Source organism: Diorhabda carinulata, chromosome 8, assembly GCF_026250575.1.
Source record: "Diorhabda carinulata isolate Delta chromosome 8, icDioCari1.1, whole genome shotgun sequence".
Classification (NCBI taxonomy): Eukaryota; Metazoa; Arthropoda; class Insecta; order Coleoptera; family Chrysomelidae; genus Diorhabda; species Diorhabda carinulata.
The window spans coordinates 23,500,185-23,515,590 of NC_079467.1; the positions used below are offsets into that span (position 1 = coordinate 23,500,185).

General features: G+C 34.3%; 1 protein-coding gene and 1 long non-coding RNA gene across 2 annotated transcripts; both read right to left on the bottom strand.

The window, feature by feature from the left end:
* Window positions 1-3,344: 3,344 nt before the first annotated feature.
* LOC130896926 (sorbitol dehydrogenase-like) lies at window positions 3,345-6,685 on the bottom strand. The gene is made up of 5 exons (XM_057805321.1): window positions 6,442-6,685; window positions 5,536-5,737; window positions 4,832-5,040; window positions 3,731-4,015; window positions 3,345-3,663 (listed from the first exon to the last, which is right to left on the bottom strand). The coding sequence occupies exons 1-5, from the start codon at window positions 6,662-6,664 to the stop codon at window positions 3,401-3,403; spliced, it is 1,182 nt and encodes a 393-aa protein (XP_057661304.1). The 5' UTR covers window positions 6,665-6,685; the 3' UTR covers window positions 3,345-3,400.
* Window positions 6,686-11,713: 5,028 nt separating this feature from the next.
* LOC130896927 (uncharacterized) lies at window positions 11,714-13,618 on the bottom strand. Its single transcript, XR_009059630.1, has 2 exons — window positions 13,293-13,618; window positions 11,714-11,886 (listed from the first exon to the last, which is right to left on the bottom strand). It is a non-coding gene; the product is annotated as an uncharacterized LOC130896927 (long non-coding RNA).
* Window positions 13,619-15,406: the final 1,788 nt, after the last annotated feature.

The following is a 15,406-nucleotide window of genomic DNA, read 5'->3' on the forward strand; positions in this document are numbered from 1 at the left end:
AATTCGAGATCCTGCTAATCTAAACGAATTGGCAGATTTGTTCCTTTCATTTGGTGTCTCTACCACTTGATGTGGTCTAGTTATTTCCTCGAAATTAGGTATTTCTGGTAGCAATGACAAGACCGTCGCCATAGAGGCTATTAAAGAGTTTGAGGATGTTCAGCACATAGCTTTTCTAGAGCCTCATGGAGAGACGCGCTCTCTATCCATTCTAGTTCGAAATTGGTCGTTTTTGACTTAATCCTGAATCTTCTATCTCCCATACAGCTTCTCCAGGACTCTGGAAAATCAAGCTTCTCTCATCTTGAACATACGACTACGTCGTACGCTTTTCTAATATAAAAGAAAACTACTCCGGAGGATTGATTGCGTGGGTGGTGTATTCTATGACCTTCAGGATTTCGTTAGTTTCTGAATTCGAACTATTATCGGGTGTTCTTCTTCATTTTCCTGATCAGGATTGTATAAGCTACTACCTCAGACGTGGATAGTTTAGATTTTTGTCATGATCGTTATCGTCTTCTTCGTCTTGGTGAATTAGAGCTGAAGGTAGGATCTTTTTTCGGTCTTGTCTTGTGATATTAGCAAAGCTTCTATAGTTCTAGATTATTATATAGTGTGGTTGAGAAACTTTGGATTAGAATCAATGAAGTACAAAGCAAAAATAAGTAAGCACCTATTATAACGGCAAAAGGAAAATTTTATGTGTTGGAAAAACTGTTTACATGTTACTTTATGTTTAATTTAAACAAAGGAACGATTTTACGCAGTACATTTTCCTTGTTTTTGTTTAAATAGGACTCAATTGTAAAAGGAAATTTCAAAGACACGAAAATAAAAGGGTTGAGAGAGAAATTAGTGGACTAACCAAATAACTGAAGATACTATATAACTTTTATACGATATTTGTATATTATATCCCGTTATTTTATAAAAATAAGAATTTTTTATACCAAAGTGGTACGAAATCAAATAATTTTTTTTCAAAAACATGAGGTTTCGACTATATAAACCGTTTATTTCTTTCTTGAAATCGGTCCTCCTCCCTTATCCAATTAACAAACTCAAATGTACGTATTTTTCAATTGAGAACATTTTGATGACGAATAAAACTTTATCTAATTTTAATTTTGTGACCAATTTGTAAACACCAGCTTTTGCTGTCTCATGCAAATATTCATCAAGTTCCTTTCAACACAGATTACAACCAATTAAGTTACATTAATGTCCAATTAAATATTGATGACCACACATTAGTCGCCAGCTTAAAACGTTAATGCTGGAGCCTTTGAAACCAATACGATCCATAGTATCAATATTGCATTATAGTCCAGTAATGAACAAAATTATTCCGACATGTATTTTACATTATATATCATAAAACCTGTATGAAGGCACGTTGAACAACGTTACTTTGAAATCATTATGAAGATTAAGGAAAGGTAAAATATTGAGGTTATGTTTCAGACAAAAATACTGGATTTATGTAGAGAAACTTATAGCAGATTTGTGTGATATAGTATATAAGAAAAATTACTGCTACCACTACACCAACACTCATAATTACACCGTCTAACGCGCGTTTTGATAACCAAGTTATCGTCTTCAGAGATTGAAGTTGTAAATTATGCAGTGGTAAACCAGATACGTTAGGGTGCAAACAGAAGGGTGCGAATCTAATCAATTATACAATCTTATCGAAACATCAACACTTGAAGCATTTCTTATTGCGTGTCTAAAATGACCTCGTTGTTGATTTGTGCAATAAACAATGGAAAAACTCTGATTACGAAGTTTTCCTTTACAGCAGTTAACAATCCAAATATTGAACTGTGTGAAAAGGTGCAAAATTTACGCTTCTCATTTTTTCTATTTGTTCAAGATGAAGAAGTTTGCTGACAACTTGTCCGAACGACAATGTGGTGATAACCAGAACAAAGTTCTTAGTCTTAAAGTACATAGGGTATGGTTATTATTAATAACACATCTGACAAATGGCTTCCACGGCTTTGCATACCATGACCATAATTCTGCACAATGAATCTCCTCCTTCAATACACGCGTGGTTGTTGGCTTGTTGTCCTAGACCATGGAAAGAAATCTAATAGTGTTAATTCACACGATCCAGCGGTCCACTTCTGATCGCCGAAACGAGAGAGTACACGACTTGGAAATGTCTCGTGCAGTAATTGACGTGTTTCATGGGCTTTATGGCATGTTGCACCGACTTTTTAAAACCAGATATGAGCCACATCAATACCATCGAACTTCAGCAGAAACAACTGTGTTATTATGTCGCGATATCGAGCACCACTGCTGCCTCCCCAAAAGAGGCAGTTTTGGCAGACGCACATCTTTAGTGAGTATACGCCGTAGAGAGCTTTTTGAAATTTGGAATTCTTGTCCACTACGCCGAATTGAGGTTCCTGGATTGACACCAACACTCTCACGCACTGCTTTGGTATTGATATTTGAACAAGTTGTTTTTGGACGACAATGATCAAATAGATCCTGTCTACCGGAATTTTTTAATTAATCTCTTCACAGTTGATAAGTTAAAACACTATCCAGACCATATTTTCTATGAAATTTTCGAGCTGCGACCGCCAAAATTCTATTATTTTGAAGATATTGTTCAATAATAAAGACACATCTTATAACGTTCTATTTTTACTAACCTTGTCAGTTGTCGATTTGTTTTTTAGGATTGTCAAGACTTCACTGCATAATTGCGGCAAAATAAAATCTTGCGTTAGTTTTGGGACACCCTTTATATGCAATATCTGTCTTATTAGACAGATTATCTGTCCTGATACAAAAATACTATACACCCTGTAATAATTTTGAGAAGGGCTCGAAGATTTATTTATGAATAAAATACGTCCCGAAATAGATGTTTTATTATTATACAGTCGAAAACAAATTTCTAAATAATATCAGAGTTTTTAATCGAAGACGGTTTCGGTTCGATTTTGGCCGTTATCGAAATATTTAACGTAAAAACTGTCAACACAACAAGAAATCAACTTTTTTTTTATTAATTATCTACAAAGAAAACGCACGAAAACATTCTGCTGTTATAAGCAGCAGGACGTCTTGCTAACAAGCAATGGCTTTTGTGCTCTACATCACACATATTTCCAGAGGCTATTGTCTCGTCTATTATATTTCCTCCAGAATAAATTCCACCGAGAACAATAAAAAATGTGAACTGAAAACTTTTCTAGCATCAAATATAATTTTTCGCGTAGTGTAGGTGAAATAATCCCAGTTAGATATAGTAGTTTATCCAAAAAAAAAAAAAATAATGATATATCTCCTTTGAGAAAAAAGAAACTTGAAACTATTACTGAAGAATTATATATTGTCAATACGTTTACTTTAAAATGTCCTAACTTATCTATGTACACGGCTTCCAATTGGGGTTACAATGAATCAATATTTTGACTGGTTCTCCAATATGGTCTCTTTGAGCCTCGAAAGCTTTAATCGCTTGTTCGAGAGAATAGTGATGCGTCACCATATCTTTGATGTCAACCCTTTTTGATTTGAGTAATTCGATTGCATCAGGATAATCATTGACGTATCTAAACGATCCTATTATAGTTATTTCCTTGACTAAGGATGCTATAAATGGTAAAGATATTTCGTCTGCACCCATTCCTAAAATACGTAATGTATCTATAGACATAAATTTCTATGTTTTCATTATTTGTTTTCCATGATATACCTAACAAAACTACAATTCCTCCTGCTCTAGTCACGTGTAAACCCATTCGAGCGCACGATACTGTTCCTGCACACTCAAAAGTTGAATGGGGCTCTTCCTGCAACAATTCTAATACTTTATAAGACACATCGAGCTCTTCCATGTCGCTAGTGTTGAGTATAAAATCAGCAACACCCAGTTTTTGCGCTTTGGCTAATCTATAATCAAAGACGTCACTTACTAGCACCTTACTAGCACCAAATGCTTTTGCCACGGCCGCTGTACATAAACCTACTGGACCAGCTCCTAAATAAAGAAGAATGGAAATAATAAACTCTACCCAAAATAAGAGGAATTGTCATACTATCATAGTCGACGTAGCGAAAGTAAAAATGAAAAACTGAAATGCAACAATGGAGTCAATTAAACGATGCTGCAGTTATAGCATAGCAATAGAATGAGTCGTAATTAAGACCCGTCACAGAATAGTGTTGGACTACTGGAAACCGCAATCAGAATCCTAACCTCATTTCATCATTATGAGCTTACCAGAAGGCCTCTTTTTCCTGCGCCACTACAAACTTCTTTGTTTTCCTAGATCTATTTTACCTTTACATCCTTTTCAATCATGTCAGTTTAATATTTTCAATAATTCAATCCAGGTGGTTTTTACTGTATACGAGTATGATCCGTTGAGTCTCAAATCTCGTTCCACTCTCAATCATCTTTCCAATCCCTCATATCTTGTGTAAGATTGTCCTGAAGCTGTAACCACTTCGTATAACAGAAAAAAGTGTATTCTTCCTCACAGTCAAACAAATACTGGTCGTCTTCGAAAGTTCCAATCATATCACTCTCCTTTTATCAGTTCAGCGTTCTCTATACTCTATCTGTTCTGACACATCCGAAATTCCCCTCCATTTTTCTTCCTTCTTCCATGGGGTTTATTAGGGTTCTCGTAGTGCTACAGATCCGAACTCATGTTTATACTTTTCAAATTGTATTGAATCAAACCTCGATCCTATAGAGGAATAAGAGCCGGTGGGTATAAGCAGAAGGAACATTATTTTTGGGGGGGGGGGTTTAAGAAGTTATAGAAACATACATAAATAGAGGATTTACCTTGTACAAAACAAATAGAACCTATCCTAGTTTTGGCTAATTTGTTAGCGTGAACACCTACAGCTAACGGTTCACATAACGCTCCTTCTTCTAGACTGACACCACAAGGTAGTTTGTAGCAGAAATCAGCATCTGTACAGTAGTATCTACATAAGTTTCCATCGTAAGGGGGAGTTGCACAAAATCGCATATCCGGACAAATATTATATCTAAAAAATAGCATTGAAGATGGAAAACATTTTGTTATAAGTATTGTCAAGTTTCCTAAATTGAGACTATTCTCATTCAATGAATAGGAGGAGGGTTATTTGAAAAACATATAGAAGAGGTTATCATGACTAATTGACTGTGGAGTTGAGAAAAATCAGGGGATCCATTAAAGGTTCTAAGGAATTATCGATTGTTTTTGATAAAACCTTAAACCAATGGCAAGAACTAAGGCTGATCATAATTATTAAAAAGAAAACGGTCATAAGCCCAACAATCAGGTTGGAGAGCGAAGGAGCGACAGTTCATATGCAGTGTTTCATCACCAATTCGCCAAAACAATCACAACCGTTTTTCGTGGTTAACAGAGTCATTTCCATTTCAAAAAAGTTTTGAAATTCACTAAATTATCACCATAGATATATTCTCATATTTCGAAAACTTCTTTGGTAATTTTTTTTCAGATCGATGCGTTATTCAAAATTCACTATACTCACCTGCCAGTTTTACAATATTCACATGTGCGACATGGGATACCTGGTTCGATAGCTACCTTATCACCTTGTTGCAAATTCGAAACGTTAGATCCAAACTTCACCACCGAACCAGAACCTTCGTGACCAAGCACCATCGGTTTTTTAAGTTCGAACGGACCAATCTTTCCATGCTGCCAATAATGTACATCGGAACCACAAATACCTGCTCATAAATATCTTTATTAAAACATTAAATAGTTTCATAGTGAGTAGATTTGTTGACCGCTATTTGGAAAAGACAATAAAAGTGAACAAAGGCGTTAATGGAAGGATTGAATCTGTTTGAGATCGTTCGTCTCACCAAATTCCACATGTACTCAATGGGATTCACGTCTTTGCGTCTTGGTAGTTTTGGCAATCTTCGAATATGGAACTGGCCCCAATTTAATTTCGGAGAGGATAAAAATAATGGGGTTCAATAATCTGAGACGATCATAAAATGTCGGCTGCTGGCGTGTGAATACTAAATGTGCTGCCCTCTCGAGAATGTTTCATCTTTTTACTACTACTAATGTTGACATGAACTGATCTATGCGTTTAAGAACAAAAAGCGAAACATTGATATCTACGCATTTTAATATATTATTTCGAATTTCGCGCTCTGGAAAGGGAATTTTGAGAGGTTAGGTTGGTAACACTGATCGAGACTTGCGTCATATAGATGTAAAAGTTCTTTTTTGAATTTATCCTGGCCATCCAAGAAAGAAATTTACAGATAAAAATGCAATAGAATTTGATTTTGCTTTTTGGGAAGCAAAGTTTCCAGAATTAATTTCGAAAAGGACGTTAATTATAACTCATTATAAACTAAATGTTTTTTTTTTACTTATCTACTACTAATAACGTCGCGTTTTTTAACTTAATTACCTACGACTTCCATTTGCAGAAGAACCTCATTACTGTTCGGTATCGGTATCGGCCTGTCTTCCATTTTAATCTCTTTGACCTTAGTAAGCACGGCTGATAAATTACCCCCTTTGCGTTTATCATTTTTGTGTTTACAATTTTTAGATTCATACCGTCTGGCAATTCTATTAAACCATTTATATACATTGAATTTTGTGTATCGAAAGAAATTTGACAATGACATTTTAAATTTCGATCATAATGATGTGTGACAAAGCCTTTGAATATAGTTTCCGAAGTTGGTTGAATGATTTACGTGATATTAATATGTTACTAGCAGGGCTACAAAACCAGGTCAGTATCTCTATAGATCAAGTTCTGATCTTATTGCACTTTCAATGTACCTTATTGGATAATAACGATCTGAATTTGCAATTTGAGTCGAGAGAAGACAGAAGGAGTAGAACTTTATAATTTAACTTTATCTATGAGATGCACAAAGAACGAAGGATGCACTATAAGTACACTCAGATGAGAAAATTTATCGAATCCAATATTCGAACAAAAATTAGATGAAAATATTTATTTTTAATTACACTCGTACATGGTGTTCCAAGACTTGATGCAAAAAATTCGGGAGTGAGTAGATGTCGCGAAAAAACATAAAAAAAATTCCTCTAACGACCCCCCTTGTTTCTGAGTTATAGGCTGCAAAATACTTATATTTAAGTATATTTTTTAAATTATTAATTCAAACATTATCAATTTTTAATGAATTGATTGATTGATTACAATATCCATGTAATAGTACGTTTGCTACACTACTATCTGAAGGCCAAACAATCCGTAACTTTTACAAGGATAACCTGTACATACGCCATAAAGAGACATTCTGAAAAAAATTATCATAAATTGTAATTATTCATTGAAAATGCTTACAGAAAGTGTATCAAACATTTCCAATTGAACATCGTTTCAGGAAAAAATTGAAATACAGAAAAATTTTGTTGGTTAGCCTAACTTAGGTTAACTTCTTTCGACTTGGAAGAACATTTCAAGATTCTGTCTTATAGTTTCACAATGTAAGTTTATTATATCGTTTTTTGAATTTATTTGTGTCGCATATACCAAGCTATTAAGATATCTCAAAAAAAAAATGAATTCATCGTATCTAATTCAGGGAAACGTCCACATGTCTCTGCGAATGTTTAGAGGAATATCAGCTAACCCTATTTAGAAATAATTGTCTGTTGTTCAATACCGTTTATAAAATAATAAAAATATTTAAGAATCATTCGAAGATTTTGTCGATAATTAAACGAAGAAAGCTTTCAAAGGCGAAGCCTTGGTGAGGTTAGGTTTTTTCGACTTCAAATATCGATATCTCGAAAACAAAATGAGATATCTAAAAATTTTATTCTTCATTTTCAACTTATTTCGTATCGATTTAGATAATGGTATAATCAAATCCTAGCGCCCCGGAAACCTTCCTTGTGCCAAAAGTTGTCCAGTTTTCATCTTAAAATATATGGATGTTGATTTTTGATATGAAAAACAATAAAACCCTCTCGAACGTAAACACTTCGCTCGCATCGAATCCATTAAATAAGTATCAGAAATCATTATAATAGAAAAGAACGAACTCTGTAGCTATATTAGAACCTGAGATACAGATCTTTGAATGTAGAAAAATTGCCAAAAACCAACAAAAATCCATAACTCCACATTGAATGTCCGCGCCTAGCTCCTCTCCAACTCAACCGATTTAAGTGTTCAAAAACTCAAAAGAAATAAGGTGTTTCAGCGAGTGTTCTTAAACCAAAACGAACTCTGTAGCTATATTAGAACCTGAGATATAGATCTTTGAATGTAGAAAAATCGCCAAAAACCTACAAAAATCCATAACTCCACATTGAATGTCCGCGCCTAGCTCCTCTCCAACTCAACCGATTTCAGTGTTCAAAAACTCAAAAGAAAGAGGCTGTTACAGCGAGTGTTCTTAAACCAAAACGAACTCTGTAGCTATATTAGAACCTTAGATATAGATCTTTGAATGTAGAAAAATCGCCAAAAACTTACAAAAATCCATAACTCCACATTGAATGTCCGCGCCTAGCTCCTCTCCAACTCAACCGATTTCAGTGTTCAAAAACTCAAAAGAAAGAGGCTGTTACAGCGAGTGTTCTTAAACCAAAACGAACTCTGTAGCTATATTAGAACCTGAGATATAGATCTTTGAATGTAGAAAAATCGCCAAAAACCTACAAAAATCCATAACTCCACATTGAATGTCCGCGCCTAGCTCCTCTCCAACTCAACCGATTTCAGTGTTCAAAAACTCAAAAGAAAGAGGCTATTACAGCGAGTGTTCTTAAACCAAAACGAACTCTGTAGCTATATTAGAACCTGAGATATAGATCTTTGCATGTAGAAAAATTGCCAAAAACCAACAAAAAACCATTACTCCGCATTGAATGTCCGCGCCTAGCTCCTCTCCAACTCAACCGATTTAAGTGTTTAAAAACTCAAAAGAAAGAAGGTACTTCAGCGAGTGTTCTTAAACCAAAACGAAGTTTATATCTTGAATAGAACCTGAGATATTGAGGATAGAACGTGTGTATGCAAAAAACCTACAAAAATCCATAACTCCGCATTGAATGTCGGCGCCTAGCTCCTCTCCAACTCAACCGATTTAAGTGTTCAAAAACTCAAAAGAAATAAGGTGTTTCAGCGAGTGTTCTTAAACCAAAACGAACTCTGTAGCTATATTAGAACCTGAGATATAGATCTTTGAATGTAGAAAAATCGCCAAAAACCTACAAAAATCCATAACTCCACATTGAATGTCCGCGCCTAGCTCCTCTCCAACTCAACCGATTTCAGTGTTCAAAAACTCAAAAGAAAGAGGCTGTTACAGCGAGTGTTCTTAAACCAAAACGAACTCTGTAGCTATATTAGAACCTTAGATATAGATCTTTGAATGTAGAAAAATCGCCAAAAACCTACAAAAATCCATAACTCCACATTGAATGTCCGCGCCTAGCTCCTCTCCAACTCAACCGATTTCAGTGTTCAAAAACTCAAAAGAAAGAGGCTGTTACAGCGAGTGTTCTTAAACCAAAACGAACTCTGTAGCTATATTAGAACCTGAGATATAGATCTTTGAATGTAGAAAAATTGCCAAAAACCAACAAAAATCCATAACTCCACATTGATTCTCCGCGCCTAGCTCCTCTCCAACTCAACCGATTTAAGTGTTCAAAAACTCAAAAGAAAGAGGCTGTTACAGCGAGTGTTCTTAAACCAAAACGAACTCTGTAGCTATATTGGAACCTGAGATATAGATCTTTGAATGTAGAAAAATCGCCAAAAACCTACAAAAATCCATAACTCCACATTGAATGTCCGCGCCTAGCTCCTCTCCAACTCAACCGATTTCAGTGTTCAAAAACTCAAAAGAAAGAGGCTATTACAGCGAGTGTTCTTAAACCAAAACGAACTCTGTAGCTATATTAGAACCTGAGATATAGATCTTTGAATGTAGAAAAATTGCCAAAAACCAACAAAAATCCATAACTCCACATTGAATGTCCGCGCTTAGCTCCTCTCCAACTCAACCGATTTAAATGCTCAAAAACTCACAAGAAAGAAGGTGTTTCAGCGAGTGTTTTTAAATCCATACGAACTCTGTAGCTATATTAGAACCTGAGATACAGATCTTTGAATGTAGAAAAATTGCCAAAAACCTACAAAAATCCATAACTCCACCTTGATTGTCCGCGCCTAGCTCCTCTCCAACTCAACCGATTTAAGCGTTCAAAAACTCAAAAGAAAGAAGGTTTTTCAGCGAGTGTTCTTAAACCAAAAAGAACTCTGTAGCTATATTAGAACCTGAGATATAGATCTTTGAATGTAGAAAAATTGCCAAAAACCAACAAAAATCCATAACTCCACATTAAATGTCCGCGCCTAGCTCCTCTCCAACTCAACCGATTTAAGTGTTCAAAAACTCAAAAGAAAGAAGGTGTTTCAGCGAGTGTTTTTAAACCAAAACGAAGTCTCTATCTTGAATAGATCCTGTGATATTGAGGATAGAACGTGTGTATGTGAAAAACTCCCATAAATAAATCGCATTTGAGTATAACTTGAGAATGGTGAAAATTAGATGAAATCCGATGATTGATGGCTGATCTGTGCATCAATACCTTTCATTGAAAAAAAAATTAAGCAAATCGGTTGGGTAGAACGCCTGAAAGGACTCGGAATGGAAATCATCAATTTTTTTCATATATAAGATGATCTATGACTGGTTCCAATTCAAGAAAATCTTTTTCGTACTTAAGTTCATGTTTTGCAGAAATATTATCAATCTAATGGTCAAAAATTTTGTTAAGGTCACAGAGGTTGCTCAAAGAGACTTTTAATTCTAAGGAGGTTTAAAGGACTGAGGAAAGTTTCGTGATTTCTGAAATGACCACCTAAAATAGGCCACTGGCTCATTCTATATATCAGATGAGTTTACAACGTCGTAAACAATTTTGCAATTCCTTCAAATTGAATATACTCAATTTAATTAATAAGTAGACGCCAATATAATATCGATATCACCTTTTCGTACCTCATAAAGGTTATAGATAATTAATTAGGTGGTTGAAGAGAACACAAAGAAGGAAAACAATGATTTTATTTGACGTCTATTGTTACACTACGCATATAAATTACTAATTGATTAATTTATAAATAACATTAATCGAAGTTTCGATACGTTGCCAAATATCTTTAATAATCCATAAGTTTTGGTAATTTGAAAATAATTACAGGCAAGTTACGAGAGTACAACATCATTTTTTGTAACAAATTGGTAAATTGTACATAAAGGGGTGTTTTATTTCAAGAATTAATAGGTATATTCCACTTGAAGCCCGCAATGCTCTTGACCTACTACTGAACTTCTTTATCCTCTAACTTAAAAAGCCCGTGGGCGTTATAAGCGAAAGTTGTAGGTAGAAATCACTTGGTTAAAACAGACAATTTGGTATTTTGGAATAAAATTTAATTCAACATAACTGCGAATTTATAATTTCGATTTTGACTTCTACGTTTTTAAAAGTCGTCGTTTAATTGCCGTTATTTTTTTACTCAAAAAACTTATCGTGGCAACTCTCCTGGCATTCCGAGGACGCGAAGTTGTGGTTTTATTGAGTGTTACAATTTGTCTTGCATTCAAGTTTTGCAGTGTGTATTCAATTTTGAAAATTGAAATAGGGAATATTGTTTTCATCAATAGCACAAATTTTTCGCTAATTTTTATTGCATATAATGTTCATAAAATATTTTATAACAATAAAAGACAGCAGACTTCACCATCCTTGCATTCTTTTTGACCTAAAACCAAGCGTGGATTACAAGACGATTTTGGAAAACAATCGTTGTGGGATTCCGCGCACGTCATATTTTGATAAGAACCTGGAAAAAAAACTATTAATAAGGTTTATTACGACACTTATAAATAGTTTGTGAAAGTTTCTTTGTTATCGATTATGATGAAATCTTTAACCATTTCCACGTGTCAAAAAAAGGAGAATTGATAAAAAAAGTGATCTGACTTGATTCATAAAGGAATTGTTTGGTAATAAAATCTGCTTAGTTTTCATAAATAAGGTATTTAGAGGGCGTCATATCCTAATATTTTCCTCGAATTCCTCCACATAATTGTCAAGATGATACTCCTAACTTTGGCTTCTGATACACCATCTTCTTTCAATAGAAACCACAGTGAACAAAACAGAACTTGAGGTAGATTTAGTATTAGCAAATCTAAGGATTTCTATTCAAGATAATTGATTCAATAATTGAATAGCGTTTGAAAATTGGCTCTAAAGATCACTTTTTAATTCATATGGATTGCTTCCGAGACAATTTGGGAGATATTGGCAGGAAAATAAGTGGTGGGAATATGCTGCAAAACCCGCTGAAACACCATCTTGGTTTAAAAAGAACTTTCTGAAAGACCTGAATTGATTCTCGAATGTAATTCATGTATATCAACAATTACCCCGGCCTAGATCTTTCACATAGTTCAAAATTATCCTTCTTCATACTTCAATCTTCAGACACATATATTTGGGCTATAGCTGAAAACTTTTTTATAAACGGTCCCCACAACTAATAGATGGATTAAGGGCAAACCCTACACAATCATCTAGTAGTTTTCGAGACACACTGGAATGGATAAAAATGAAATAGCTGACATACTTGCTAAAATAGAGGCGGATACCCTTCACAAGACCTGAACGTTTTTACAGAATCAGCTACAGAATAATAAAGAAAACACTGTAAATAGATAATCTATATAGGATGATACAAACAAAGATACTCGTGAGATGCTTAGTTAAATATATCAATCTAGGCAATCTACGAAGACTTTTCGAGGAGGACTTTTCGAGGCATCGCTACCTTAATGGACGAAGACTCTAGGTTTAACAAAGGATGTGTAAATACTGAGTATCCCCAGTGCCATAGCAAGAAAAGGGGATACAATAGATCAATTGGCTCGTATAGCACATAATCTTAATCATATACATACAAACAACCTTTATTCGATAACATGGTGGGACACTTGGAATATAATGATTATAAAGTTTGTTTTGAACGAGAACGTGCAAACTTTGAATATATGTATGATGTATTTCATAAATAAATAAGCAATATTGTTTATATTGGACAATGATGTGATTGCTACAAAAGTCTATGAAGAGCAGCTGTAAAGGAAAATATTTCTGTTTGTTGCTGTCTTGGGCAATTTGACTTTTATGAAAAAGTTATTGTAGGAAATGGTCTCTAGCTGATTTTTAAAAGAAATTGTAGCTTACCAGATATATTAGGTGCAGCATAGATAACAGTAAGTACCAAACAAAACAATAATAAATACGCAGCGATCTTCATGTTAAGTCGAAACGCAAACTATCTTCTACCAACTGAAATAATTAAAATCTGTTTATATATGCAACCAAACACATAATATATGAATAAATATCCACTTAACCAGCACATTAATTACACTTATCCACACTTTATTTAGATAACAAACGTAATTTTTAGGAAAATTTGTGATTACTACACTATTATAACTTATCTAAATAATAACGTACTCGGTAGTAAATAAAAAAATACGTGTGATAATTATAATATATCTTTTAGGTCTTCAGGTCAATATTAACATCAACGTATAACATTATTTCATATTATAATATGAATAATGGCATACAAACCCGTTTACCAATAAGATTCCACCTTTGTATATTAAAACAGAGACGTATTTAGTACTTTGAGACAATTTATTTTATTCGGAAGCAGGTCGCGTCTACCACTGGGCTAATTGTGTGTAATACATAATATTTTTGTTGTTCGAAAATATTTAGCAATAAGATTGACAAGCCATCCGCGTCAAAATTTTCGTGAGGAAAACATGTCTGAACAGTCCAAACTCTCGAAATACTTTCAAAGGTCTTAAAATTAACTCAAGAAATCTCCGATAGAGAAAAAATACAACTTTACTTTTTATTTGTCACATAGCCTGTAATTCTCTTTATAATTCGATACATTCAATTAGAAACTTCTTCTTCTCCTCTTTTACCGAATCTGCATCAACTATATCAGTGTTTTCCAAACTATTTTGTGTCATGCCTTACCGAATATTGTGTAAAATTCTGATTCTATCCTATTTAACACATAATTTTTGATATTACAAATAATTTTTATAAAGATTTAAACTCAGAATCTACCTTTAGCCCTTCAACTCCTTAAAAAATCATATCAAATTACTAGGCATTATCAGACCGCAGATTCTTTCAATAAATTGAAGTTCTTTGATTAAGATGTGGGCAACTGCGTTGCGAGTCCATTTTCGAATTGCCCTCCTTTACAATTGCTCCCCTGTGAGACGCCTAACCTAACCTAACACTTGGCGGGAGCGTCCATAATGGCGGACATGTTTACGTGGCTGTAGCACAACGCCGACTGACGCCTGAATGTTATGAATGGCGGAGCGTCTGCACGGAGCGATCGGAGGCTGAAAAAAGAAACCACCCTCGTATATCTAAATGTACATTAAAATTACAAACTTCTTATTTTGACATTTTTCAAGTGAAAAGTCGTGAGAAAGGAGAATCAAAGTTCACTCGTTACTTTTTTTCCCATAAAAACAGACAGTGGGAGTTGGCGTTCAGCTACACGGTCCCTTAGGACAGAACAATCACAATCCTATCATTTTCAGTTCGTTCTTGATAACTATTTTTTTCGGCGTTATCTATCGGGTCCAAAAGTTATTGTTTCAGGTTAATACGTCAGTGACTTTGACTCTTCATCACACTACCCTTCTCGTATAAACACAGAAATGTGACAGAAATCAATAGAGATAGTTAGGTTCTATGTGAAACTGTAAAAAATATTATTTTTAATTTCGATTCGTTTCATAAATTTAAGACGCACCGATCTCTTACAGTATCCAAGAGTTTATTGGTAATAAAATATCGTCATTTTAACAAAATGTTGTTTTAAGGGATTTTACCCTTTTATAAAACAATGTTAGGCTCAGAATATTTGTCAAAACAAAGTGAAAACCCGTGTATATATATTCAACGACTTCGAAGTCGAATTTGACCGACAATACGGTTATTGTCATTCAATTTGAAAAATTATTTCAAGATAAATAACTGACTTATTTTTGAAAGCAACAATACTATAAAGAATACTTTATTTGCTACATGTCCTTTGGATTCCAATTTTCCCCTCGCAAGGATTCCGTCATGGATCTGAATAAATAGTAATCTGACGGGGCAAAGCTCTGACTAAATATTGAATGTGGTGCGAGTTCTCAATACCTCCAATATATCTTTCAATATCATACAAATTGAAATACGATTTTTTTTTTGTTAAATCATCTGCTCGATCGGACAATTTTATTCAACGATATTATTCATCATAT

Bases quoted from the DNA above. Each gene is read 5' to 3' on its own strand.
- LOC130896926 (XM_057805321.1), bottom strand. From the start codon at position 6,664: ATGTCATTGTCAAATTTCTTTCGATACACAAAATTCAATGTATATAAA. The intron at 5,738-6,441 runs GTAATTAAGTTA...ATTTATGAGCAG, and splicing joins TCTGCAAATGGAAGTCGTAG to GTATTTGTGGTTCCGATGTA. The intron at 5,041-5,535 runs GTGAGTATAGTG...GCTATTTTTTAG, and splicing joins GAATATTGTAAAACTGGCAG to ATATAATATTTGTCCGGATA.